We start from the raw sequence: 27,279 nt of genomic DNA, 5'->3' as shown, positions 1-27,279 counted from the left end.
TCGGATTGAGTTAAAAAAAAACTCAATCTGACCCTCCAACCCATCCAAATTGACACCCCTAATTTCATGGACAAAAGAAGTCATAGGATGCCTCGCTGGACAATGTTAAACTAGAGTACCAGAAATGATAATGCTGCCCGTGCTGCACTGCTACTGTTCGCTGGGCGACGACATCCTAGAATTGCAACACCACCTTAATAGAATCACTGATCACCATACCCTTAAAAAATATCTATATATATCTATAATTTAAGCCAATAAACAAATACTAAATTAACTAATAAATATTTTTTAAAAACTTTATATTGAATTTTCAAAAACATTGTTATTATAAAACATAATTTGGAAATTTTCCAAATATTTTAATACAATTTTTCCCATGAAGCTATTAATTACTAATTTGATTAATTTCGATTGTTATGGAATTATGTACTCTTAATTAATGAACAACTAGTTGGTGCTTAAGTAATAAGATAAACGGTCTCCGGTTTAAATTTTGTGCGTATACATGAGTGGATCTTGTGTTCAAACCACTTGACCTTCAAATAGATGCACATATTTATCCTCTTTTTAATCTAATAAAATTGGTGATACTAGAAAATAAAGACAATAAAATACCTTCATCAAATAAAAATGGTAAAGTAATACATATTAACAAACATCAATCGTGGTAATATCGAATTGGAATTAACTCATAATTTCCAACAGCCAAAAAAAAGTAATAAAAAATATTGATTGGAAAAGGAAGCCTTGTCCTTAAGAAAATTGATGACGGAAAGAGAAATGTGAGTCGAATCCAGGCCCGCGAGATCAAATCCCGAAGGTATCAATGCGAGCAGACATGATGACCCTTTTCGTTTGATCTCTGTGCGCCATACCATGCTTCCTTCCTCCTCCAGTCCAGAGCATCGGCTTATTGCGCACAGTTCATCAATCCGTCAAAGAACAAAAACACCAACAAAAAAAACAAAAAACAAAAGCTGGACTGTCGCCGTCGATCAGATAGTTGTAGTCTGATTCATTGTAAGATCGACATGAAAAAAATTCCGAGAAGAGAAATCATCACATCGAGGGCGACTTAAAAAACACTTATAAAAGAAAAGAAAAAAATAAAGAAGAGGCTCAGAAGGATCCATTGGTTCGTTGCTTAATCAGAGAGGAGAGAAGGCTCCGATCTCATATAATAGGTAGGTAATGCACATCACAGCCTCTACTTCGATCTAAAAATGGAAAAGAGGAAGAAGGAAAAAGGAAGCGTACCTGGTTAGAAGAACGGGCGGCGTATGAAGAATGGTTGGAGGTCGACATTAATATAGAGAGAGGGGGCGAGGAACAGACTCAGGATTAGGGTTTACTGTCCAACATCAAATTACAAAAATAGCCACGGGTTTTATTATAATTTCCAATATTTTCAAAATTTTCAGTAATTATCTTTTGAAATAATTAAAACGGTTTAAGATAATAAACACCATATAATTTTCCTTTAAATATTGTGACTTTTCCAATTAACCATGATTTTTTATGTATAAGAGAGCTCTATTTTTTGTTTACGGACATTTAGAAATAATTTTGTATAATCATTTTCTAACATTTCCATTTCGTATCAAAATATATTATAAAGATTTTAAAATCATATATATATCATCTAATTTTTTATTGCCAACTAAACTTTAATTAAAATTTGAAGGGACAGACAGAGATAAAGTATTTTAGAAAAACATAAGCATAATTAATGAAAAAACAACTTGGCTATAAAAACAAAAGATATTTTTTTTACTATTATTATCTAATTGTATCTAAACAAATAAAACAGAAGGCAAAAAACTAGTTCAAATCACCATTGATAATGTTCAAATAGCAAAAAAAAAAAAACAAGTTCACAACCTTCAAATAGTAGAAAAAACGACCAAAGAAAACAGACTTGTACAAACAGTTCAGATTTAAGAAGCTCAGGTATTTGGTATATGGCATTTACAGGGGCCATAGAGCCCAAAGTACATCTCATGTAAGATACAAGCCTGTTGCTCAAGTCTTTGCTTATTGTTTAAGGTTTCTGGTTGTTCAAGAAAAATTCTTGTTGAGCAAGATTAGCACTCCATCTAACGAGGGGAGTGGTTCTTGAGCCAATAGAGATTGTAAGGAGAAATTTGAGTTGTTCTTGAGAAGGAGAGATTTCAAAGAAAAGAGATCTTCTACCTTTATTTTCTAGTTTCTTCTTCTTTCTCTGTTTCATGCGATCATTGCTCACACCTTTGATGGTATTCAGTTACATGTTCAATTCGTCATGATAACATGTCCTGGGTGTTGAAATGTTGTTTTACTATTTTATTTTGGGAAACAAACGTTCAGCATAATCTCATAACACTATCGGGGAGGACAAATCTGTTTTAAGAAAATTACATCGCTACATGACTTAACGTCTTTATTCCTCGAGCAACTCACAAATCCTACTCTGACTTAAGGCCTGCAGTGATATAGTTTCTTTAAAATAAATTCATCCTCTCCAATAGTATTATGAGGTCACATTGGATGTCTATTTTCCAAGATATAATAGTGAAACCACGATCACAATCTAACACATGTTGTTGTGACTTGTGACGAACTTAACATGTACTTGAACCCTATTAGGGGTGTCTGCCAAGTGAAGGAATGCACAACAAAGAGAAAGAAGAAGAAAGGAGAGAATCAAGTGGAACGATCTATTCTCTTTGAAATCTCTCATTGCTCAAAAACTCTTTTTGAAATTTCTCTTTACAATCTCATCCTTGAGCAAGAACCACTCTCCTTATATGAAGTGTCAACCATGCTCAACAAGAAAGCTTTCTTGAGCAACAAGAAACCATCGCTTGAGCCATAAGCAAAGAAGACTTGAGCAACAAGCTTTCTGACCTAGAGCAAGATATTTTTCTTGAGCAACAAATTTTCTCGTTTTCTTGAGCAAATCACTAGCTAATCCAAGTGGAACTGATCGGGCTGCTATGTGCAGTCGCATTCAAACCAGAGCTCACAAGAATGAGAGCTCACAGGAAAGAGCTAAAGCAACAAGCAAACCATAAATCAAATGGACTGTTTCACTCTTAACTATTCATCTTCGTATAAAAATTTAACAAAATACTTCACAAAAATGAAGATCTTGCATACTCATGGCCTTGAGCATCTCTGAGCGCCAGAAGGCATTCTATGATGCCACATTCAGTTAAATATTGATTATAGTTACATAAATACCTTGGGAATCAATGAGCTATTTCTAGACAAGTGAAGTTACTGAGCTTGCATGTTTAAGGATCCAAGTGATGTATTCCCAAGAAAACAATAAGTAATGGAGCATGATCCAGATTTGCACAAACAAGACTACTTGAATTTTCTAATCCAAAAATACTCAAATTATCTTCAAAACTCAAATTACTATTTCCTTAGGCTTAATTTAGTCATTTTCCTGCATATTCAGCAGTCATTACTGCTTTTGATAGCCACAAATGTCAAGGAAAAAAGAAAACTTATCGACTAGTGTTCTTCTACCTCAACCAGGTAATTCAGGTTTTAACCCATCAAACTAGCTACTGTGTTAGTTATCTCCTTGTCTTTATATTTTTCTTATGCATTCTTAACCCTTGACTTCTCCATGACCAGCAGCAACATAAGCCAGCCTGATTTAACTTACTAACTAGAATCTGATAAATGACATCCCCCGGACTTTTTCAGTTGAAACACAATCAATGATTTCAACAGAGTTACATGTTGTCCTAAAGTGAATTAGAAGATGAACATGAGCTTCTTTTTAAACTTTTCATCTATATTTACTCCGGTACTGATATGTACCTTCCTTTTATTCCATGTTTATTTTGCTGAAAGATGATCCTTTGGCATGATTTCCTTTCTTCATGCGATACAGGCCAATAGGATAATTAACTACAAGGCTGCATTCAAACTAAAAGGAACTATGCAACTAGAAAATCCTATTGTAAAGAAGCACTAAATCTAACTAAAATTACAGACAAATCATTCCACAGTTGTGAGGGATGAGCACAATAGAGTTAATAAAGGAAACATATAGCCAATGTACCCCATTTATGGATCATTTGATGCACAACTATCATAGTTGGAAAAAGAGAAGTTTCATGGTGGAAAAAACACTAAACCGGGTAAAAAAGACACCACATTTATTAAAATTTTCTGCTGAATGATCCACATCAGCAGAACTAGCCACATCAGCAAAACTAGTTACGAACTGTGAAGTATCTGAAATTGTATCCTCCGTTGCAGTATTTTACATGGCTAAGAATAATAAGGATGGAACTTGTTGAAAAATTGCACTATAAATAAGTAAATAAATTACTTATATTATATTCACACTTTAAAGACACTACAATATTTTTGAGGATCACTCACAATTTTAGAGAGGAAAAGAAAAGAAAGATGAAGAACAACTTTCAACTTGAAGACTCTATATTTTTATTTTTCGTTGGATGATTGAACATGAATGCAGGGGGGAGTATTTATAGTACTCACCATGCAAGATACATAGTTATCAGAAAATTAAATTCTATCCACAAAGAAATTTTATCCTTATCTATTAGATGAGAGAAATACTCCTAACCACACACATTTTAATTTCTATCTTAAATCCTATCTATTAAATGAGAGAAATACTCAAAACCACACATTCTAATTTCTATCTATTAAATTATATCCATTGAATGAGAAAATTATTCTCATCCATATGTTTTTATTCTTATCCGTTAACGGGTTGGTATTGATCTTCAACACTCCCCCTCAACTCCAACCCTTTGTACTGTGCTGAGTTGATAACGGAACATCTTGAATTTGTTGGCACTCAAGCCTTTTGTGAACACATTTGCAACTTGATCATCTATACTGATTTGTCATCTCAATTTCTCCTTGCAGAACTTTTTCTCTAATAAAATGATAATGCACTTCAACATGCTTAGTTCTTGCATGAAAGATCGGATTTTCCGCCAAACGAATTGCTGATTGATTGTCACAATATACTGGAATTGCATAGTCTACTGGTTGATGTAGATTATTCATTAGTTATATTAATCATGTGCTCTCTTGAGCTGTCATTGCTGCTGCTCGATATTCAGTTTCAGTGGTTGACAATGATACAGTTGGTTGTCTCTTGCTACATCACAAGATTGTTCCAGAACCAAGCTTGAATACATAACCAGTTGTTGATCTTCTTGTGTCACAATCTCCTACATAGTCAGCATCGCAGTAGCCAACTAACTTGCAGTCTTCATTTCTTTTGTACAAAAGGTCATAATCAATTGTGCTCTTTACATATCTTAGTATTCGTCGAGCTGCTTCCAAATGAGGCTTCCTTGGATTTTGCATATACTGACTTATTACAATGATTTCATAAGAAATATCAGGTCAAGTTAAGGTTAAGTAGATGAGACTGCCTACCAATTGTTGATACATAGTTGCATCTTCTAAACTTTTCCCTTCATGTGCACACATTCTGACATTTGGTTCCATATATAGGTGTCGAGATCGGCTTGCATTCGAGCATTCCAAACTTTTTCAACAAGTCTTTGGAATATTTTTGTTGACAAATAAATATTCCATTTTGTGTGCGATCAATCTCTAAACCAAGAAAATACTTAAGTTGCCCAAGTTCTTTCATTTGAAATCGAACTGATAAATTCTCCTTCGTTTGAAGAATTTCTACTTTGTCATCGCCTGTTATGACTAAGTCATCCACATATACTAGTATGATAGCTAATTTTCCTTTATTTGTTTTGATAAATAAGCTAAAATCTACAGATGTTACTAAATAACCACTTTGAGTTAGAAATTCAGCAATTTTACCATACCATGCCCTGGGTGCTTGTTTCAATCTGTAAAATGCTTTCCGTAACTTACACACATATTCAGGATGATATTGGTTCTGAAAACCTATTGGTTAGATCATATAAATTTCCCGTTCCAATTCTCAATGAAGAAAAGCGTTCTTCACACCTATCTGCCATAGATTCCAGTCTTTGTTGGCTGCAAGTGCAAGTAGGATTCGTACAGTTATAAGTTTGGCCACTGGACTAAATGTTTCATCATATGCTAGTTCATACTGTTGAGAGAAGCCACGAGCTACCAATCATGCCTTGTACCTCTCGATTGACCCATCTGGACGACGCTTATTTTGAAAACCCACTTGTAAGAAATGGATTTCACATCTCTTGGTTTTGGTATAAGATCCCAACTTTGATTTTGTTGCAGTGCAACAATCTCTTCTTTCATGCTATCACCCACTCAGGACTTTACGATGCTTCTTCAAACGTCTCGGGCTCTATTGCTTCTTCAACTATGACTGCATTGACATATTTTGGATTTGGCCTTCGTGTTCTTATTGACCTTCGGAGTTGAGATTGTGGAATTAATTCTTCCATTTCACTAGGCCTCTCTTCTTCATTTGGTTGTTGATATATGTCGATTTGCCAAGGACTCTGAGCCACATTGTCATTTGGATCTTCTGATTCATCTGAACTTGATTGAAGTTGAACAGTATACTCTCTCATCTTTTGTTACAATTTATCTTCGAGGTCTTTAGAGTCTGACAACACCTCCTTAACTCGGTTCCACCAAGAAGATGCTTCATCGAACACTATATTTCGTGAAGTGTAACATCTTCTGCTTGTTGGATCGCAACATTTCCACCCTTTTCTTTGGCTATCGTATCCCACAAAGATACATCTAATAGCTTTCTTGTCGAACTTAGTTCATAAGTGATCAAAAACAAATACATAACATACACAACCAAATACTCGAAAGTAGCTAACTGTAGGTTTTATGTTCTATAATTTCTCAAAAGGTGAAATGAATTCTAACCTTGGTTGAGGAAGTTTGTTAATAATAAAAGTTGCAGTTCTCATTGCTTCAGCCCAAAACCGTCCAGGTACATTCTTGTCGTGCAGACTCCGAAAAATTTCTGCAAGATGTCGGTTCTTTCTTTCTGCCACACCATTCTGTTGTAGTGTATTGGCACATGTGCACTGATAGTATATTCGACTTTCTCTTAAGTATTGGGAGAACTCTCTTGAGCTATATTCTCCCCCGTTGTCTGTGCATAGACAACAGATCTTTGTTCCCAATTCTTCTTCGATTGACTATTTAAACTCTTTAAACTTGGAAAATGTATCAGATTTTTCTTTCATAAATAAGATCCAAACATACCTTGAGAAGTCATCAATGAATGTCACCATGTACCACATATCACCGATTGATGGTTGCTTAACGGGTCCGAATACATCATAGTGGACTAACTTTAATGGTTCCTTTGCTTTAAACTTTGACTCTTGATATGGTAATTGGTGTGCTTTACCATATTGACATCCCACACAGCACATACCATGTATGTTCGTATGTCTAGTTGAGGAAGTCCCTTAAGCATCAACTTATTCATCATCATGTTTAACTTGGAATAGTTAACATGACCTAATCTCATATGCCATATGTCTGATGTTTCACTTTTCCTTGTCTTGTCTATATATGCAAACTCTGCTGACATCACGTAGACCGACTCTAGTTGTTGCCCCTCTATTGTCGGTGTTTCTGATATTTTGAGATTTCGATATACCTTTACATCTTCAGGCCCAAATAGAACATAGTGACCTGATAATGTTAGTTGAGCCACAAATAATAAATTTTTCTTCATTCCTGGGACATGATAGACATCTTGAAGTGACACCTGGTTAGAATTATATCGGGGCGTAATTATTGTCTTACCAATGTGAGTTATTGGTAACCTTGAGTTGTTGGTTGTCACCACCATACGAGCTCCCTTATATTCAGACAAGTTTTGTAATTTTTCTTTATCACCTATCATGTGATTTGAGCAGCCTGAATCTACGATCCAATCATTTTTGTAGTTAATCTTGTTTGACATTATTGTAAAAGCTACTTCATTTTCCTCTGTAGCGAACAAGGCTTCAGCATCCCAGTCATCTTTGCTATTCTCCTTAGGATTGGAGGTAGCAGTATTACTCTGAACAAACTTTTTCTTGGCCAGAAATCTTTTGCCATGTGGCCCACCTTCCCACAGTTGTAACACTTGCCAATAAACATTCTATTATTGACATGATTATGTGGGGCTCTCCTTGGACGATGAACTTCATTTCCTTGATAATTTTTTACTTTGTCACCATCCTTTTTAAATCCATCACCAACATGTCGTTTGAAGTTGTGATGTGCGTAGGTTTTATACACTTGTTTAGCATGTTTTGACGCACATTCATATATTTTATGCATGCTTTATCTATGCATTTTCATACTTCTTGCATTAGTTTTAGCATATTTACTCTTCTTTGTTCGGAGATATGCTCTTGTGTATTTTTTGTCTATAGTTGTCAAATTTGGAGAGGAAATGATGTTCATGGCGAATCTAATCAACAAACGAAGGAAGCCAGTGCCAGTCATGTGTGTCGCACGGTCATGGAACAGGAAGGAAAATTATCTTGGCCGTGTGGAGCAGACCGGGTGTGTAGCATCAGCAGAAGAAGGGGGCTGACAAGGTCGTGTGGTTTCACACGGTCGTGTCACTTTTGAAGCAGAATCAGAACACTACCGTATAGATCTACACGACCGTGCAACATTTCCAGAGGCCAAGCATTGTCAGGTCATGTGTGCCACACGGCCGTGCAACATTTCCAGAGGCCAAGATTGGCACGATCGTGTGTGCCACACGGCCGTGTGAGCCGTCCAGAGACGAAGCATGGCACGCCCGTGTGAATCTCACACGGTCGTGTGACTCTAGCCGAGAGCTAAGCAGCCGAGGCCGTGTGAGGTCCACACAGCCGTGACACGGGTCGTGTGGCGCCCAAATCCCCTGCTCTATATAAAGGGGTTCTTCCTCTTTGAAAGGGGGAAGGCTTTCCCTTTGGAGGGATTTAATATGGAGGCTTTTCTCCATCTTTTGGGTGTTAATCTGGTGATCTAAAGAGGTTTCCATTCCCGATTCGACTCCGGTAGCAAGGATTGGTTCCGAAGATTACTCGTCGTCTCTAGATAAGCATTTCTTTTCTATCTTCTTGATTTGGATCGAAATGTTTACGATCTTCTTGTCTTCGGATCTTTTCCTTTGTTTCATGGAGTAGATTTTCTTGTTCTAAGATAGAGGGAGTATTTGTGATATGAATTGATATAAGATTTCAAGGATTTGTCAACTTCTTGTTTCAATGATGTTGTTATATTTTGTATCAATTCAATCTTGTATGGATTGTTGTGTTTGGATCTAATTACCATTCTTGATTGGATGTTTGTATTACTTGTGGATCTTGTAGAGGAATTCTCTAGATTGTATGACCAAGCAGGCCCGGCTGAAGGCATAGGCCAATAAGGCCTATGCCTAGAGCCTTAATATAATTGGGGCCCATTAATATTAGATTTAAAAAAAATATATTTAATAATTAAAATTTAATTTTAATTAAAAGTGGGTGTTTCATTTCAAGGCTGCTTCGATTTCCGTGCAGGTGTGCACAGTGATATTTAATGTATCGCCGCCGCATCTATTTTTTGTTGTGCACATTGCAAAGCATGCTGCCGCTTCGATTTCCATGCAGCATGCACTGTACAACCTACAACCACCTATTCAAATTTCAAACTTCAATTAATTATATAATTCTCATATAATTCTATATAAAACCACTACAAAACGTTTTCATTCTATAAGTCTCGTACTCTCAAGTCTCATCCTGCTCATATTTTCATCCTTTAAGTTTCATCCTTTGTAATCTGTATTTTTTGTCTCTTATCATCTCGACGGGGATTTGATACTGAATACAACAAAACACTCTTCGCATTCCTTAATCGTCAGGTAATATTTTTTTAATTTTTTCTTCATTCTTGAAATGTTCTTTATTGTTCTGTATGAATAATAAATTACTGATGTCTTGATGAAATGGATCCAAATATGAAATATGGTTGGGAAATAGATTATTAGCAGTTGTATGAAAAATTTTTTTCTCATTTTTCCTCTCTCGCAAACAAATTACTATTTATGCACTTATCTCATTTATTATATATTTGTTAAGTATAATTTATTATAAAATATAAACGGCTTAAATTAACTGATTCAAATCAAATTTAATATTTTATATTTTTTATTATATTTGTGCAGGTATTAAAATTACACGGCGTAAATCAGATTTTATTGTTCATTTAATTCTAAGTAATTTTATTTTGATAAAATAATAGAGACTTATATTTTCTTTTCTAATATTATTTTAATATAAATATGTCTATGAAAAAATATGATTCTGGATATATGAAACGTATGAAACAAAAAGAAAAATAGAAGAATTTATTCAATCTCAAAAAGGCATAAATTTATTATTAATAATCAAAATCAAAACTCAGAAAATAATATAATTGAAAATTTAAATGAAAAACTAATTGAATTTTCGCCGGAAGATAATACTTTAGGACAAAAAGAAATCTATCAAGAACTTTCTAGTGATCACACAACAAATTCATCAAATGTTAATATTAATATTAATGAATAAAATAATTATAATTTAGAAGAAGAAAAAGACGACTTAATAAATCATGAAAATAATTTTTTTAATAATATTGATGAAACTATTATTTAAAATATATATGATCCAGCACAATGGAAAAATATAAATACAAATTTAATAGATTTATTAGTTGAAAAGGTTCAATTAGAGAAATTAATATTTCCTTTCTAAATGATGAAAATTCTAGACATTTTTCTATGATTCATTACATTCGAAAATTACCAAATGGAGAAAAACATGATAGAAAATGGTTAATATATTCAAAAGAATTAGATAAAGTATTTTGTTTTTGTTGTAAATTATTTAGTCAAAAATCAATTACAATTCAATTAGCAAACGAAGGGTGTCGTGATTGGAAAAATCTTAGTGCCAAGCTTAAAAGTCATGAAACAAGTCGTGAACATATTATAAATATGAATATTTTGTTTGATATTGAAATGAGATTGCTTAAAAATAAAACCATTGATCAAAATTTACAAGAAAAAATAAATAAGGAAAAAGAACATTGGAAGAATGTATTAATAAGAATTATTGCTATAGTTAAAAATCTTGTAAAAAATAATTTGGCATTCATCAATCTTCTTCTTCTTGCTGGATACTCCATGGGAATAAATCAATATTTTTTTTCGCTACATATACATATAAAATATATAAAAGTAAAAGTTTATACATAAAATCAAGAAAATATTTTAAATATACTTTCTTGATTTTAGAATCCGATATTGTTTTGTTCTTCCGCTAATACAATATAGAACAAATACGAAAAAGGAACTTTCATTTCCAGTCTACCATTAGCATTCCGTGGCACAAATGAGAAAATTTATCAAGATAACAATGGAAATTTTTTAGGTTTAATTGAAATGATAGCAGAATTTGATCCTATAATACAAGAGCACTTTAAACGTATTCAAAATGGTAAAATTCATAATCATTATCTTGGTCATAATATACAAAATGAGTTAATAAATATATTAGGAAAAGAAGTAAATAATATTATAATTAAAAAATAAAAGAAGCAAAATACTTTTCAGTTATACTTGATTGTACTCCTGATGTAAGTCATCAAGAACAAATGTCTCTTATATTAAGATGTGTAGATATCTCAACAAGTCCAATCAAAATAGAAGAATATTTTATAGAACTTTTAAAAGTAGATGATACATCAGGAAAATTAAGGTCTTTTTGATACGCTTATTAATATAATAAAGAAAATTGAACTGGATGTGAATGACATAAGAGGCCAAGGATAGGATAATGGAGCTAATATGAAAGGTAAACAACAAGGTGTACAAAAGAGATTGTTAGATATAAATTCTAGGGTTTTTTATACACCATGTGGTTGTCATAGTCTTAATTTAGTACTATGTGATATGGCTAATTCTTGTCCTAGTGCTATAACATTTTTTGGTGTGATACAACGTATTTACTCATTATTTTCTTCTTCTACAAAGAGTTGGAAAATTTTACAATACCATGTTTCTAATTTAACTCTTAAACCATTATCACAAACACGTTGGGAAAGTCATCTTGAAAGCGTTAAAGCAATAAAATATCAAGCTCCACAGATAAAAGAAGCTTTATATAAACTTGCAGAAACTAGTGATGATCCTAAAACAAAAAGTGAAGCAAATTCTTTAGCAATATATGAGTTTGAAAATTTTAAATTTCTATTAGGTATGGTTATTTGGTATGATATATTATTTGCAGTTAATACTGTTAGTAAATTTTTACAATATAAAGATATGAACATTGCTATTGCATTAGATCAGTTAAAAGGTCTTGTTTCTTTTTTTTTAATGATTATAGAGAAAATGGATTTATATCTGCTATGATTTCTGCTAAAGAGATTACAAATGAAATGAATATAGAACTAAAATTTCGTGAAAAACGTGTAATTAGAAGAAATAAACGATTTGATGAGAATAAAATTAATGAAGTGAAGCTTTCACTTGAAGAATCTTTTAAAATTAATTACTTTAATTATATTATTGACCATGCCATTTCTTCACTTCAAAGTAGATTTGAACAATTTAAAATATATGAAGATAATTTTAATTTTTTATATGATGTAGAAAAGTTAAAATTGCTTGATGATGAGTTTTTCAAAATAAAGTGTTTAAATCTTGAAAACTTTTTAAAACATGACATGTTATCTGATATTGATGGTTTAGATTTATTTTTAGAATTAAAAGTTTTAAGAGAAATATTAAATCCAGAATTAAAAACCGCACTTGAGGTATTGAACCTTATAAAAAAATTAAATTCTTTTCCAAATGTATGGATAGCTTATAGAATATTATTAACTATAGCTGTTAGTGTAGCTTCAGCAGAAAGAAGTTTTTCAAAATTAAAATTAATAAAGTCTTATTTACGTTCAACAATGTCTCAAGAAAGATTAAATAATCTAGCAATTTTATCAATTGAAAAAAAATATTATCAAAACTCGAATATAAAGATTTAATTACTAATTTTGCATCTCAAAAATTTAGAAAACTAAATTTTACATAAAAAACTATTTTAAATTAATAGTTTATTTAAAAAAAAAATTAAACCCACCATTGTCGATCCCAAGTCCGAATGAAAAAGGGTGAGGGAAATTTTTTTTTAAAAAAAAAATATTAAAGGCCTAAATATTTTTTTTTTGGCCTAGGGCCTCATTGAACCTTGAGACGACCTTGTGACCAAGGGACGTCGTGACAGGGTTACCCCATTAACGAACATCTTGGAGATCACCTTGAAGGGTGAAGCAAGAATCTACAAAGAAGTGGGATAGATAGATGAGTTGTTCCCTATATCTTGATGTGAATTGATTAGTGATGTGTTTCTATATTGTATGACCGAGAGGCGTCGTGACAGGGGCTGCCCCACTAATGGACTTCATAGGAATTATGACTATTTAATTGATTAAGGTGTAGATATAAGTCCCTTGCTGGTGTTTTCTGCAAGAGATAACCAGCGACTTCTTACAAATGCATGACAATTGAGGATAAAATTAGTAAAATCATATTACATTGATAAGTATAAAAAAAAAACCAAATCTCCTAGAACTTTCATAAAACCTAGTTTCTGCATTACTTTTTTATTTCTATTTTCTAGTTACTTCTTAGTACGTGTAATTCCTAGTTGATTGTTTAACTGATTCGCTTTGAGATATCTTTAGTGGTTATAACCAATCCCTGTGGATACGATATCTTTTTATTACTGACGACGAAACCGTGCACTTGCGGTTGAGTAACAAGTTGCCCTTACTTTTATTGGTGTAGAGCGCTTCCTCCTCACCCTTTAGTGAGACTTATCCTATTTGCTTAGCCATAGCTTCTTGGCCTGCAAGTAAATTTTCAAACTCAAGAAGCGATGGTTGTGTTGATCATCCTTGTATAGCAGCAACAAATCCTCGATATTTTGGTTTCAAATCATGGATAATTATTGTCTTTATCCTGGTTTCCCCAATAGGAGCTGCTGGATCTAATTCTAAAATTTCACGACATATCGACTTTACCTTGTGGAAGTATTGGGCAATCATTTTGTCATGTTACCTTATTGCTAGTAGCACATTCTCCAGGAGTTGCAATCTTGCATCATTCTTCTTTGAAAAGAGTGTAGCAAAGGTATCCCATACTTCCTTTGGTGTTTTGGCATCTCGGATGTGCTCCAACATTTCTTCTTCAATTGTGATTTTTAAAGCAAACATTGCTTTACTTGCTTTGATCCTCCATTTTCACAAGATGCCATTAGCATCTTCTGTTGGTTGCATGGCTTCACTACCACTAACAACCTCCCAAAAATCTTGACCTTGTAGGTATGACTCCATATATGTTGTCCACGTGTTGTAGTTTTTGTTGTTGAGCTTCTTGACTCCTCCTACTACTTGAAGGTCGCCCATCGTGTCGGAAAGATTTTGATTATACCGAACAAATTTGATTAACAACCTTGTACAATATAAACCTTCTCACGATTCAAGATAAATCCACCAAGAACAATCCTTGATCGTTCAGCTCTGATACCAATTGTTAAAACATTGGACTATAAACAAGTAAATAAATTACTTGTATTATATTTACATTTCAAAGACACTACAACACTTTTGAGGATCACTCACAATTTTAGAGAGGAAAAGAAAATGAAGATAAAGAGCAACTTTCAACTTGAAGACTCTATATTTTTATTTTTCGTTGGATGATCGAACATGAATGCAAGGGAGAGTATTTATAGTACTCACCGTACAAGATACAACATATGATCCTGTCCGAACGCTGAATCAACGGACGCTGGGCACGTGGCGCTCTCCGAATGGCTGACGTAGATCTTAGACCGGTCGTACGGACCTCCGGCGAACCTACAAGGAAGTCGGGCCGGGATGGGGTTCCCGGCGACGACCCTCCGACGCTCAAGTCAGGTAAGTGGACAACAAAAAAGTGACTCTCAATATCAGAGAACGCGTACCTCCGGTGAAGGGTGAGGACCCTTTATATAGAGCTGTGAAGAGGCTCGGGCACACATACCGATGTGCATACGTGTCCTCTGTCCATACCTCGGTATAGGTTTGTCAGAAGAGCTTACCTGACACCATACTGCTACAGTCCGAGCACGTCTATGATGGGACAGCGGGATCCTCTGTTGTAAGATCTTACGTATGGCCTGGTCGTTGAACATACCCGCTGTCAGGAGATGTTCCCTTGTCCCTTTGTCTCTTCTCACCCCATGCCGAGCGTCCGTCCGGTCGGCCGTCCTCTCACGTCCGGCCGGTCGTATGTGCTGGTCCGCTCGGGAGATTCCTGGTCGTGTGCTCTACCGACTGTTCACAGTTGCCTTCGGTCGAGTGGGCTCCTCGGTCGGCCCGGTGACCCTGTTCCCCATGAGCATCGGAGACCCGACTCCCCGTCGGGTTGTTTGTGGTTCCGCTCGGACCCCGCTCGTCCGACCGGTCTCCCCTTATCCAGTCGACCGTTTGACCCTTTGACTTCCACGTGGCTTTGACTTCCCTCGAAGGGGGGTCCCTGTTCTTACCACCGGATCAACATAGTTACCAGAAAATTAAATTCTATCCACAAAGAAATTTTATCCCTATCTATTAGATGAGAGAAATACTTCCAACCACACATATTTTAATTTCTATCTTAAATCCTATCTATTAAATGAGAGAAATACTCTAAACCACACATTCTAATTTCTATCTATTAAATTCTATCAATTGAATGAGAAAATTATTCTCATCCATATGTTTTTATTCTTATCAGTTAACGGGTTGGTATTGATCTTCAACACTTGCAAGAGTTAGAACAAAAATATAATAATAACGTATTCCACATGTTAAAGCATAAAAGGTATCAAACTATCCCTTAGAGCATCTCCAATGGGGGATATTTAGAGGGAATATTTCTCCAAATATTTCTCCTCTCAAATATCCCCCATTGAAGAGGATATTTTTGGGATGATTAGAAATCACTGGCACAAGTTTGTATCGGGTGATTTCACTTTTGTGGGCTACCAAAAGGTGGGCTACGATTTTTTTAATTTAATTAATATTTTTGGACCTTTTTGGAGACCAAAAAAAAAATCAAAATCGAACGTTAATCAACGTTCATTTTTTCCCAACATTGGGCAACACTCATTTTCCCCCTATATATACATCGTTTCTTTCATCTATTTCATCAATTCCACACTCATTACATACCTAAAATTTAGAGAGAAATGGATAAAAATTCCAGTCATTATTTTAGGGATTTGTCCAACCCTCCAAATATCAACGAAAATTATAGTGAATAAAGTTCTCGAGGTCGTCATAATTTCCTCAATCCTTAATTTCCAAATATCCCCCTCTTTCAAATTCCCGAAAACATAACGTCATACAATATCAGACCCGGTGAAGTGTTATTCATGATGATAGTGCGCAATCAATTTAAAGTACTAAATTCGTGCAAGATTATTATAGGAATACACAAAGAAAAAGGTCAATTAACAGAGATCGTGCAGCTGGACACACTCAACCTATATCAATGATTATTTCTTTGCTGAGCTGGTATATACTGATGACATGTTCCGACAATGATTCTGAATAAGAAAGAGTTGCTTTTACGCATAGTCACTAATTTGAAAAATCATCCTAGTGGATATTTTAAATGGAGGGAAATGCGACCAGGAGAAAAGGTCAATCGTCACTTTAGAAATGTACGACGGCTATCCGTCAACTAGCTTATAGAGGTTCCACCGACCAATTGGACGAGTACCTGTGGATGGGTGAAACAACTGCCCTCGAATGCTTGTCCAACTTTGGTCAATATGTGATACAAATATATAGAGGTGAGTACTTAAGAAAACCCAATGCAACTGACATCACTAGTTTGCTTGAAATGCATGAACAAAGGCACGATTTCTCTGAGATGTTAGGAAGTCTTGATTGCATGCATTGGGCCTGGAAAAATTGTCTAATCACGTTGAGGGCACAGTACACATGAGGCGATCATGGCTATCCAACAATTATGTTTGAGGCGGTCGCATCTGCTCCTATTTTTAATGATGTCTTGAAAGTAAGTGCACCGGAGGTTAATTTTATTGTGAACGATGCATAATATACAAAAATGTACTATCTAACATATGGTATATATTCGAAATGGGTTACTTTCGTCAAGAGTTTTTCCTGCCCTTGGGATCTGAAAAGAATGAAATTTAAGGAAAGACGAGAGGTTGCAAGAAAAGATGTTGAGCGCGCAATTGGAGTGCTCCAAGCTCGTTGGACAATTATAAGAGGTCCAGGGCGACATTAGTTTATGGATAAATGTAAAGAAATCATGTATACGTGCATTATTTTACACAATATTATTGTGAAGGACGTGGGTCATGCAATATTGATTTGGGATTGTGAAGAACATGATACTATCACAATTAAACATGGCTTAACCACCAAATTTACTTAATACATTCAAATTCCGAATTACGTGATATTCAAGTGCATCATCAACTTCACCACGATTTGGTTGAATACATCTGGGAAACATATCATCATAATAAATGAATAATTAATTTATCTATGAAATATTTAGTTATTTCATTTTTCGAATTCGTAAAACATTTGTATTCATATGTTATATTATTTTTTTTAAAAATTGTACTCCTGTATTGTAATGTTTCTGTTTAAATAAAAATTAATATTAAAATAAATATTAAATAAAAAATATTTATGTATAAATGGTAGAGGAAATATAAAAGTAGATATAAATTAATAAAACTATAGTGGAACCATAAATATTTAGTTGGTGACATATTTAATTGTGGAATTTGAGATATTTGGTAGGTGGAACTATAAATATTTGGTTGAGAGGATATTTGATTGTGAGATTTAGAGCGTGTTTGGTTCAAATTATCATGTATAACCTTAATTATGTGATTACCAAGTAATCATATAACTAAGGTTATGAGGAATAAAATATAACCAAGGGCGTGTTTGGTTCGGGGTTATCGCTGATAACCTTAGTTGGTTATCAAAGATAATCTTGTTTGGTTTAAGTAATTAGTGATTTCTGGTGATACAACATTCCCGCCACATCAGCAAGTAGGGAATAGAACCAGGAATCACAAAATCTTGAAAATCTTAGGTTTTCTACGATTCCGGGGTTATCAATATTTTTTCTCAAAATTACCCTTCGAATCACATGGGGCTTTCCTCAAGGCCAGCGCCCTTACCGCAGATTATTCGCGCGGCACCGAACTCCCCCGCAACGTGCCCTAGCTTCCCCCCGCGGCGCCGAACTCCTTCCCAAGTCTTCATCGCGCGGCCTCCCTCACCCCCGAGCCTTCACCTTGCGCCGGCGGACTCTCCTCCTCAACGGAACTCCTTCCTTCCCACTCCCTCTCGTGAGATCCCACACCCTCGCCGACCTCTTATCCTTCGTTGACAGAGCTTGTCCAGTGGATGTTCTTCCTTTTGAATCGTCGACCGTGGCCCTTCTCCACCGATCTCGCTTCTTCGCCGGCGCAAAGCCACCATAGCCAACTGCTAGGGACCAACATCTATTGCTGTGGGTCGTCACCGGAGCAGTGGCGACGCCGTTTTTCCCCTCCAAGCCCGAACCCTAGCTTCGATTTCTCGTCGCCATCCCTACGGGTTCCAACCGAATTGAAGAAGTCGAAGCCAAGCATATGTCTTTGCTTCTTCATGGAGTTTTCCTGGTTTTCTGCTTCGGATTTAGGAGGTCTTCAAATGGTTTTTGATGTTGCTTTACTTCAATTTAGTGGGATTTTGAACAGGTGTTGAGTTTTTTTTGTATTAAGTTGATGAACGGTTTGAAGGAGTTGATGATGTGAATAGGTGTTGGGTACATGAGGACCAAGTGGTTCTCCGCTTACCATCGTGCAGCCGCCGTGGAAGAAGCCGAAGCCAAGGACAACTCCGCCGAGGAAGCGACGACGGCGGCAATAGAGGTGGTGGGCTCGTCGTGGACGACGGTGCCAGCGAGGCCAAAGTCGGGGGATAAGTTTCTCACCGAACTTGCTTTGGCCTTGCAAAAAATAAATACTTATTTTTTTTAATATATTTTTGGATTTTATTTTGAGTGAAATAATAACGTGAGAGTTAATATTTTTCCTTATTATCTTAGATTTTATATAAATGCTTAATATTAAGAAAATGAAAGACTTTGAACGAAATTTAATCGATCTAAATGTATAAGGTTGATAATATATGCAACTACTATTTATTAAGCTCTAAAAAAAAGCTCTTCTTTTTTAATAATATTTTCAACAACTATTTAAACCAGGGGTAATATAGTAAATGTCAAGTTAGATTATACCATTACCTAGTTGAACCAAACAAGGTTAAGATTATGTTTTGTTCTCCCATAATCTTGATTATGTGATTACCTGGTAATCACATAACCAAAGTTATGTATGATAACTTGAACCAAACGCACCAAGGTTATTTGGTTTAACCTAAGTAATGCAACAAAAACTTGTTTGTTTGAATGTTTTAATGAATAACATAATTTAATATTTTAGTTACAAAATCAATCATATATATTATTATTATTATTATTATTTACACTCTACGTTTTTTTTGTTTTATTGACGTTTTTTATTTTTTAAAGTTCTTTTTTTATTTGTTTAAGTTTTTTTTTTTTTATGTTTTTTAATATTTTTTTACGTTTTTTGTTTTTTATGTTTGTTCTATTTTTATGTTTTTTTATTTTTAAATTTTTCCAATTTTTTATTATGTTTTACGTTTTTTTTATTTTTATTTTTTATGGGTTTTTAATTTTTTTATTATTTTATTAATTTTTTAGATTTTTTCTATTTTTACGTTTTTTCCCTTTTTTTAAGTTTTTTTTTATTTTTTATTTTAAAATTTTCCTTTACCGTTTTCTTTTTTATTACATTTTTTAAATATTCGAGGGTATTTGGGTAAAAAAAATTTGGAATTAAGAAAAATCTCAGGGGGCGTCTGGTTTACATTTTTTAGTTCTTTATTTTCATTTTTTTTTTGAAAAAATGAAAAAAAACGTTAGATTTATATTTTCCACATTTATTTTTAATAAAAAGAGAGCATTTTCTAAGAAAACGAAAAACGTGGACAAATCATTTTCTGAAAAATGAGAAAATACGATTTTCTAGAAAATGAAATGAAAATACAAACAAACCAAACACACCCTTAATTTTTCTATTTTGGATTGCATGCTCATTTTACTAACATGTAGGCATGAAATATTACTCTGAAATTATCTATTACTTAAATCAAATATGATTTTTGTTGAATAGATAATCAAGATTATAAAGATAATTCTCAATCAACACACTCTTAAGATATTTAAAAAGTATGATATTTAATTGATGTTGTGAAAGTGAGATTATAAATATTTGGAAGAAATATTTAACGTTATGACGGATGCTGTCATAAATAAGCGCTCGTAAACCCGACTTGCAGAGTTGACTTGAATAATATCGCAGAAATGGACAAGAAATCAACAGATTACAGATCTCGTGAAACTAGCGGCAAAAAATAGCAACCTGGGACGAGATCTGCACGACTCAATCGATAATAAAGGGATCCCAAAGGAAGAGCGATTTACCTTCGATTCTTCCTAAATTGCATGCGGCAGATTTCCTCCATCAGCATCATCAACAATCCGATCCTCCCTGCCTCCATGGTCAAACAAAACCTTACTAAATCAAGAAGTCCTTATTCCAATCTCCATACAGCTTCTCCTCGTCCACATAATCCACTCTTTTGAAATTCGCACTTAGCTAGTAGAATGAGCTCAATGGCGGCCTCAATTCTTCAATATCATCCACCATCGTGATCCTTCGTTTACTTAAGAACCATCTGCGAGTTTCCATCGTTCTCGAGAAAAATCAAAGATCACTTTCTTGTTATCAAAGAAATGCGAAAAACCATATCGAAATTCCTAGAGATAATCTTAAACTGGGTTTTGAGGCACATGGGCCTCAACTGGACCTGCTCAAAAGGCCTGCACAAACGTATTATTATTATTGTTATTTATCCAACATTAATCCGATAACACCAAATTTGAAATGAACTATTCGAGTTCCATGGAAGTTTTTTATCAACTATCAGAGTAAATCTGGAATCATTCCTGATGAGTGATCTAGAACTCCAGTATTTTGTAGTTATGCAATCGATTTGGAGAAAAAAAATTCTATAAATGTGTTTAAGTTGGGTATCAAATATATGAAGACTTGAATGGCAACTTCGGCACTCTTATGTTGTATTGTACACATTTACCCAAGACATTAGTTTTCACTCCATATGAATGATTCACCATTTATAATTAATTATTCAGCAAATAACATCGTTTGTATCGTTTTCATATTTAGAGAATTCACATCACTTTCAAGCGTGACTAAGTCTCTTAGTAATAAAACTATGTGTAAAAAGAAACATCTCTTTTTGTATTTTACTTGTTTGTTTCCATCAACTGATCGAGTGCGACATGCTATTTTGATGTGAATTGCAATTTTAAAAAATAAAAATGATCGCGATTGACCTCTTTTGATGTGTATTTTTCTTTGTTCTTTTGCAAATCTCATAGTTAGATAACTCACTTGTAATAAGTTATATGTCTTCTTACTTAATGCCACATAGAGAAGAATTATTCTGATTGCTTCTTAGATCTCATCGAGGCTTTGTAGACGCGAACAAAGAATTCGAACAAATGAGTCGCCTTATGCTTTGTCCAATGGGGTGTTTTCTTGTGCGTTTTGGAAATACATTGTTCCCTTCCATGCAACACTGAAGGAAGTTTAGCCAGTTATCCATCATTAATTTTTTTTTTATAATCGTATCTAAATCTTTACGAACCCAACTAATTTTAGAGGTAGACGGTCTTCCACTGATTCGTCCATTGTCTTAGTAATTTGGAGGATTTAGGATTTACGGTATACGTCGCAAAAGGTGAAATCATTCGCCCCCAGTATTTCCATCGCACCCGACTCAAGGTCATCACGAGAGATTTACGGTATACGTGATTTGCGTGGCTGTGATTTAGGGATTGAGTTAATATCAAATTTTAAACTAAGTGTGCACGTACTGTGTGAGATCTTGATGAATAGCGTTTTGTGTGTAATTATAATTATTAATTAATCCCCTTCAACTAACATTTCTATGGGTAATATTAATATAAAGTCTTCGATGAAAGCATTATTAGCCGGTCGACATTATTGTCTAGGTTTGGTGTACTCCACTGAATTTAACATCAATTAATATAATTTATTGTTTTAAATTATAGATGGAATTGTAGAATTTTCGCTGTGCAATTTAGAAGTCTTCTTTAAAATTTTAAAATATAGAAAAATTGTGTGTTTTAAAATTTTTTAGAGTTCTAGGAAGAATATTAATTTGGGGAAAAAATGAAAAGGACATTCCTTTTTATTAAAATGGTCAAAGAGGTATTATTTTACTTATCGACACAATTTGTAGCAACGATCATTCATAATCACTATAACATTTACATTTTAATTTTGATTGATATTAATAAATTGTTGCAGCACTTCAAATAACAAAGATAATACTATGTCATAGCAACTTAGCAAGTATAACTCTTATAATATGAATGTTTGGTAATACCAATTAAAATTTATAGCAACTAAGAATCATAATTGCTGTGGTTTATTTCTATTCAATGTTAGTTTATACTATATCATAGCACCTGAGATTAAATACGAAATCATAACTATTATAATTATATAATGATCATGTCAAAAATAATGAACATAGTTGGCTGAAAATGTAGCCTTAATGCTAATCAAATACAGACTCCTCGCTATTTTACATATCAAAATGAGCGCTAGTGACTAGGTTATGGAAGGGGTCTTAGCATTGGCCCTTCAATATTTAAATCAGTGATCGATTTAAGGACGGCGGACAATAAACAGTAATGAATGAGCATGTAAAATTATGTAGCATTACATACCTCCACTTATAGATGAAGACCCCTTTTCATATTATCCTATGGTGTTTGTGCATGATTCTCAAAGCATCTCCCATAAATGTTAGATCATAAAGAGACTCTTACACCTTTTTCAAAATGGACCCGCAATTTCTACGATTGACATGATGGAAGCTTTAAATGTGTAAATTACATGTAAAATATTCTCTATCATTCGCGGTACAAAATGTCAAAAAGGCATACAAGGTCAATGGGCTTAATAGACTATTTTTGCCAACCAATCAAGTCACTGATATAGTCCGACCGACCATCCCTCATGAGAGAGGTACCCAATTAGCTTTTATGAATACGGTCGGCGACTCACCCTTCACTCGACTTCTTTAGTTGGATCAAGCATCCTGTGTGTTCGATTAGACCATAAGTTTAATTGGCTGGAGTACTTGATCAAACTAGTCAATACTTGGCTTCAAGCTTTGTCCATGCGTAAAGAGATTGGGACTCAAAGCTCGACCGACATAAGGGTCTGGTCAGGTGAGCTCTCGATCCTAATGATGAATATACTGTAATTTAAAATGTCGACTATTTTGGACTTTGACCGCTAACTTAATCGACTTCTTGGACTTTGAATAAACTTTAGAGGGTCATCTGAACTACCGTATCACATAACATATATGATGTGGTAATTGCCCCCTCGAGGTGTTGGTTGAGGCATGAGGTGTTGCCATATGAAATATTGAGGTTGAAACTCAATGTGTTTGAGCATGCCCTTTCCTATGCCTTAGCCACTTGCATGAATGACTTGTAGTCACCGGTAATTTACTTCTTCCGTGTTGGCCTAGAGATGGATTGACATAGCTAGTAGTCATCCATGATTTACCTCCTCTATGTTGGGTTAAAGATGGATTGATAGAGATACTCAGATGAACGAATCATTTTTTGCCACGTGTATGTATGATGTAGTAATTGTTATAATAATGTATAAAAAATTATTTAAAAGTAAAAAGTGTATCTTGGACGATTAAAAAAAAATACAAAGATATATAAAGCTCTATATAATAATAAAAAACATCTCTAAACCCTCTTTAAACTGCTCTCGATAAATAAAAATTCGTTCCTTTAAACTTTAAAAAACAAGAAAAAAGGGGAAAAAACTTAAAACACTATATTCTCTGCCCTTCAAAAATTTCAATCTCATTTTCCACGCGAAGTGTTCATGCTGACCTTCTGCCCTCAATGAAGGAGACATCTGAAGAACTGCAGCTCACTAATTCATGCTTTTCCACTTTAGTTTCTATTTGATTAGTCGGATAGATTATAAGATTATACATCAAGGGCTGGAAATGAGTAATGAAAGAGAGCAGCTTTTGACTTTTTGGGAACTCATAGCCTTTTAGCTCCATAGCTAAGGATCATAGAAACTATAATGATGTAGATTACTATAGAATCTATGAAGATGAGTGTTGACTATGACTCCACACCCACTTTTCCCTTGATATCATTCCATTTAATCATTCACACCAACAGTTTGTAGACATGTGAGAAAATAGAAGATGATCTAGAAATGAAGACGATATGATGCAGTCAACATTCAAAGTATACTGTAAAGAGGTGGATGATTGGACAAAAAATTCAGATTTCATTTTCATGATAATGTTCTTGATACAAAAGTCATATTCATATTCTGAATATTTATAGTCTAGATTTGTCAAGGATTTTTTTGTTCCATATAAATATCTCACACATATTTGATAATCGCATTCGATTAAATTGAGTTCGACTTAAATTCAATACAAACTAAGCTTTACATCCCTAAGGTGACAGCAACTCCAAGAGAAATTCCAAACGGAAGAAGGCAACACCTCAGTTATAGAGTATGTCTTTGCTTTGATCCCTAAACTAAGTAATTAAATAAATAAATATGATTAGGCAATTAAACAAACGACTAATCAATAAACAGAGCAGCTAGTAAATGTCATCCACGCCCTTCTTCCCTCGCCTTAAAAGAAATCCCTTCCCACGCCTCCCCTTTCTCCTTACTCGAGACCTTCGCCTGCAACAAACAAAAGCAGAGGAGAATTTTTGAGTGAAGTGTTGTTGATCGATATAGAGAAGCGTGTATCAGCTATGTCAAATATCACAGGAGACGGTGGAAGCTTCTGTTCCGGGAACAAGTCAGCCGGAGAAGATGACGCCCACAAGCAAAGCTACATGCTGTATAACCCGGCGGCGGCGGTCGCCGATGCAAGCGCTGATGTCTCTGCGACGCTGCTGCCGCAGACAATGAAGAAGAAGAGGAATCTTCCTGGAACTCCAGGTGAATTGAATTGAAAGTTAAATTGTTATATTCTTGGTCACGGTTGTTAATGATCGAGGACGGCGAGGTTTGTTTATGCAGACCCGAACGCCGAGGTGGTCGCGTTGTCGCCGAAGACGCTGATGGCGACGAACCGGTTCGTGTGCGAGATCTGCCACAAGGGGTTTCAGAGGGACCAGAACCTGCAGCTGCACCGGCGGGGGCACAACCTGCCGTGGAAGCTCCGGCAGCGGAGCAGCAGCGAGGTGGTGAGGAAGAGGGTGTACGTGTGCCCGGAGCCGGCGTGCGTGCACCACGACCCCGGCCGGGCCCTCGGCGACCTCACCGGAATCAAGAAGCACTTCTGCCGGAAGCACGGCGAGAAGAAGTGGAAGTGCGACAAGTGCGCCAAGAAGTACGCGGTGCAGTCGGACTGGAAGGCGCACGCCAAGATCTGCGGCACCAGGGAGTACAAGTGCGATTGCGGCACCATCTTCGCCAGGTGATTAACGAATCCATTCAACCGATCGAACGAAATTCCTTCTTTCTCCATCGATCGTTTGTTATGAATTTGTTTTCTGCTTTTTTTTTTTTTGAACACTACGGATGCAGATCGAATTGACAAGCCGTAGAATTCTGACTCCAAATCTTTCAACTATGAACTTTGATTCGTAGTCTGTGTGGAAAAGCGTGCAAGGGAGAGTTGACCGCCGCCAATTTGTCTCCCTTGTGCAGCAGCTGCTTGATGCCATCTCCCAATCCATGCATACGTTTGATGAACTTATTGCTTCATCTTCATCTAATTATTTCCTGATTTTCCTCAATTTCCAGGAGGGACAGCTTCATCACCCACCGGGCCTTCTGCGACGCGTTGGCCCAGGAGAATGCCAACAAGCTGAACCAGCCACTCATGGCCACCATGGCGTCCAACCTTCAAGCCCAGGCCTCCACCCGCATGACCCTTAAGCCTCCCCACCTCTCCGCCGACCTTCCCGCCTACTTCCCCCGCGACTCCAAGGGCAACTCGCCGGAGCTCGGGTCGCTCGCCGACCAATTCATTCCCCCACCCGCCGACATGGCCGCCGGCATGATCTCCAGCTTCCTGCCCAACCTCCCCGGCGCTCCCTCCTCCCGCCTCCAGCCCGGCCCGGTGAGCTTCTGCGGGCTGGACGCGACCGCGTTCCCGAAGCCTCCGTCGGAGTCCTTCGCCCACATGTCGGCCACGGCGCTGCTGCAGAAGGCTGCCCAGATGGGCGCCACGGTGGCCGGCGGGGGCAACAGGGGCGCCCTGGCGTCGATGATGGCGGGGCCGGACCGGAGGGCGTACGGCAGCCCTTTTAAGGCCCACGGGCCGTTCCAGCTCGGCCGCCAGTTCTTCGATCCCTCGGTGAGTGAAGTGGTTGGATTGGTCGCCGGCGACGGGTCGGCTCTGAAGCACATGGCCCGCTGCGGGAGTGGAGATGTGACGACGGTCGACTTCCTGGGACTCGAGGGAGAGAGACGATTACACATGCAGCAGCAGCAGCTTAGGAGGATGGAGACTCTGCACGGGCTGCAGCAGCAGCAGCATCAGCATCAGCAGATGCATACTGAAATGGAGAACGCTCTCTGGGAACTTTAATCGATCACAAACAACCAAAATGCAGTGAATTTGAAACACACTGTTGTTGTTGCTTGCTCAACAAAAAAAATGGGCAGATGGATCTGTAAGTCTTGCCCAAAGGTCATAAGAATGTCCATTAGTTGCAACCGAACACAAAAACCAAAAAGCTTTCACTCGATTAGTTCAGCGCTTTAGTCATTCTGATTGACTTTTTAACACTGTTCTAAAAAGAAAACTATCTCCTTTACAAATCTCTCTGCTGCTTCCTTAACCACGTCCACGTTGCAGTTCCCGAGTGGTTGCCACGGCCTCCTGTTCGTTTAACACAGCCGGATGACCACTCGGATTCTGCCACGTAAGAGACGGGTTTAATAGAAGGGAAAACTACGGCGGGCATGATTGGAGATGCAATATCCGCCGTATGTTCTGATCATTGCGGTCCAGATCACTCCGACG

General features: G+C 36.0%; 1 protein-coding gene, 1 long non-coding RNA gene and 2 other non-coding genes across 4 annotated transcripts; 1 reads left to right on the top strand and 3 right to left on the bottom strand.

Annotated features, from left to right (window-relative positions):
• Positions 1-558: 558 nt before the first annotated feature.
• Positions 559-4,454, bottom strand: LOC121985822. The gene is made up of 2 exons (XR_006113268.1): positions 4,390-4,454; positions 559-3,033 (listed from the first exon to the last, which is right to left on the bottom strand). It is a non-coding gene; the product is annotated as an uncharacterized LOC121985822 (long non-coding RNA).
• LOC121988237 lies at positions 782-894 on the bottom strand. The gene has a single exon (XR_006113972.1). It is a non-coding gene; the product is annotated as a small nucleolar RNA snoR100 (small nucleolar RNA).
• On the bottom strand, positions 1,116-1,214 carry LOC121988221. Its single transcript, XR_006113956.1, has one exon. It is a non-coding gene; the product is annotated as a small nucleolar RNA R41 (small nucleolar RNA).
• Positions 4,455-24,962: 20,508 nt separating the features above from the next.
• LOC121985821 (zinc finger protein GAI-ASSOCIATED FACTOR 1-like) lies at positions 24,963-27,004 on the top strand. The gene is made up of 3 exons (XM_042539491.1): positions 24,963-25,241; positions 25,323-25,722; positions 26,052-27,004. The coding sequence occupies exons 1-3, from the start codon at positions 25,052-25,054 to the stop codon at positions 26,839-26,841; spliced, it is 1,380 nt and encodes a 459-aa protein (XP_042395425.1). The 5' UTR covers positions 24,963-25,051; the 3' UTR covers positions 26,842-27,004.
• The last annotated feature ends 275 nt before the right edge of the window (positions 27,005-27,279 follow it).

Source organism: Zingiber officinale, chromosome 5B (assembly GCF_018446385.1).
Source record: "Zingiber officinale cultivar Zhangliang chromosome 5B, Zo_v1.1, whole genome shotgun sequence".
NCBI lineage: Eukaryota > Viridiplantae > Streptophyta > Magnoliopsida > Zingiberales > Zingiberaceae > Zingiber > Zingiber officinale.
The sequence above is the reverse complement of the archived record's forward strand: the minus strand, read 5'-3'. Positions and strand labels throughout refer to the sequence as shown.

Coding starts and splice junctions, on each gene's coding strand:
- LOC121985821 (XM_042539491.1), top strand. CDS start 25,052: ATGTCAAATATCACAGGAGACGGTGGAAGCTTCTGTTCCGGGAACAAG. Junction 25,242..25,322: donor GAATCTTCCTGGAACTCCAG/GTGAATTGAATT, acceptor TTGTTTATGCAG/ACCCGAACGCCGAGGTGGTC. Junction 25,723..26,051: donor TGCGGCACCATCTTCGCCAG/GTGATTAACGAA, acceptor CTCAATTTCCAG/GAGGGACAGCTTCATCACCC.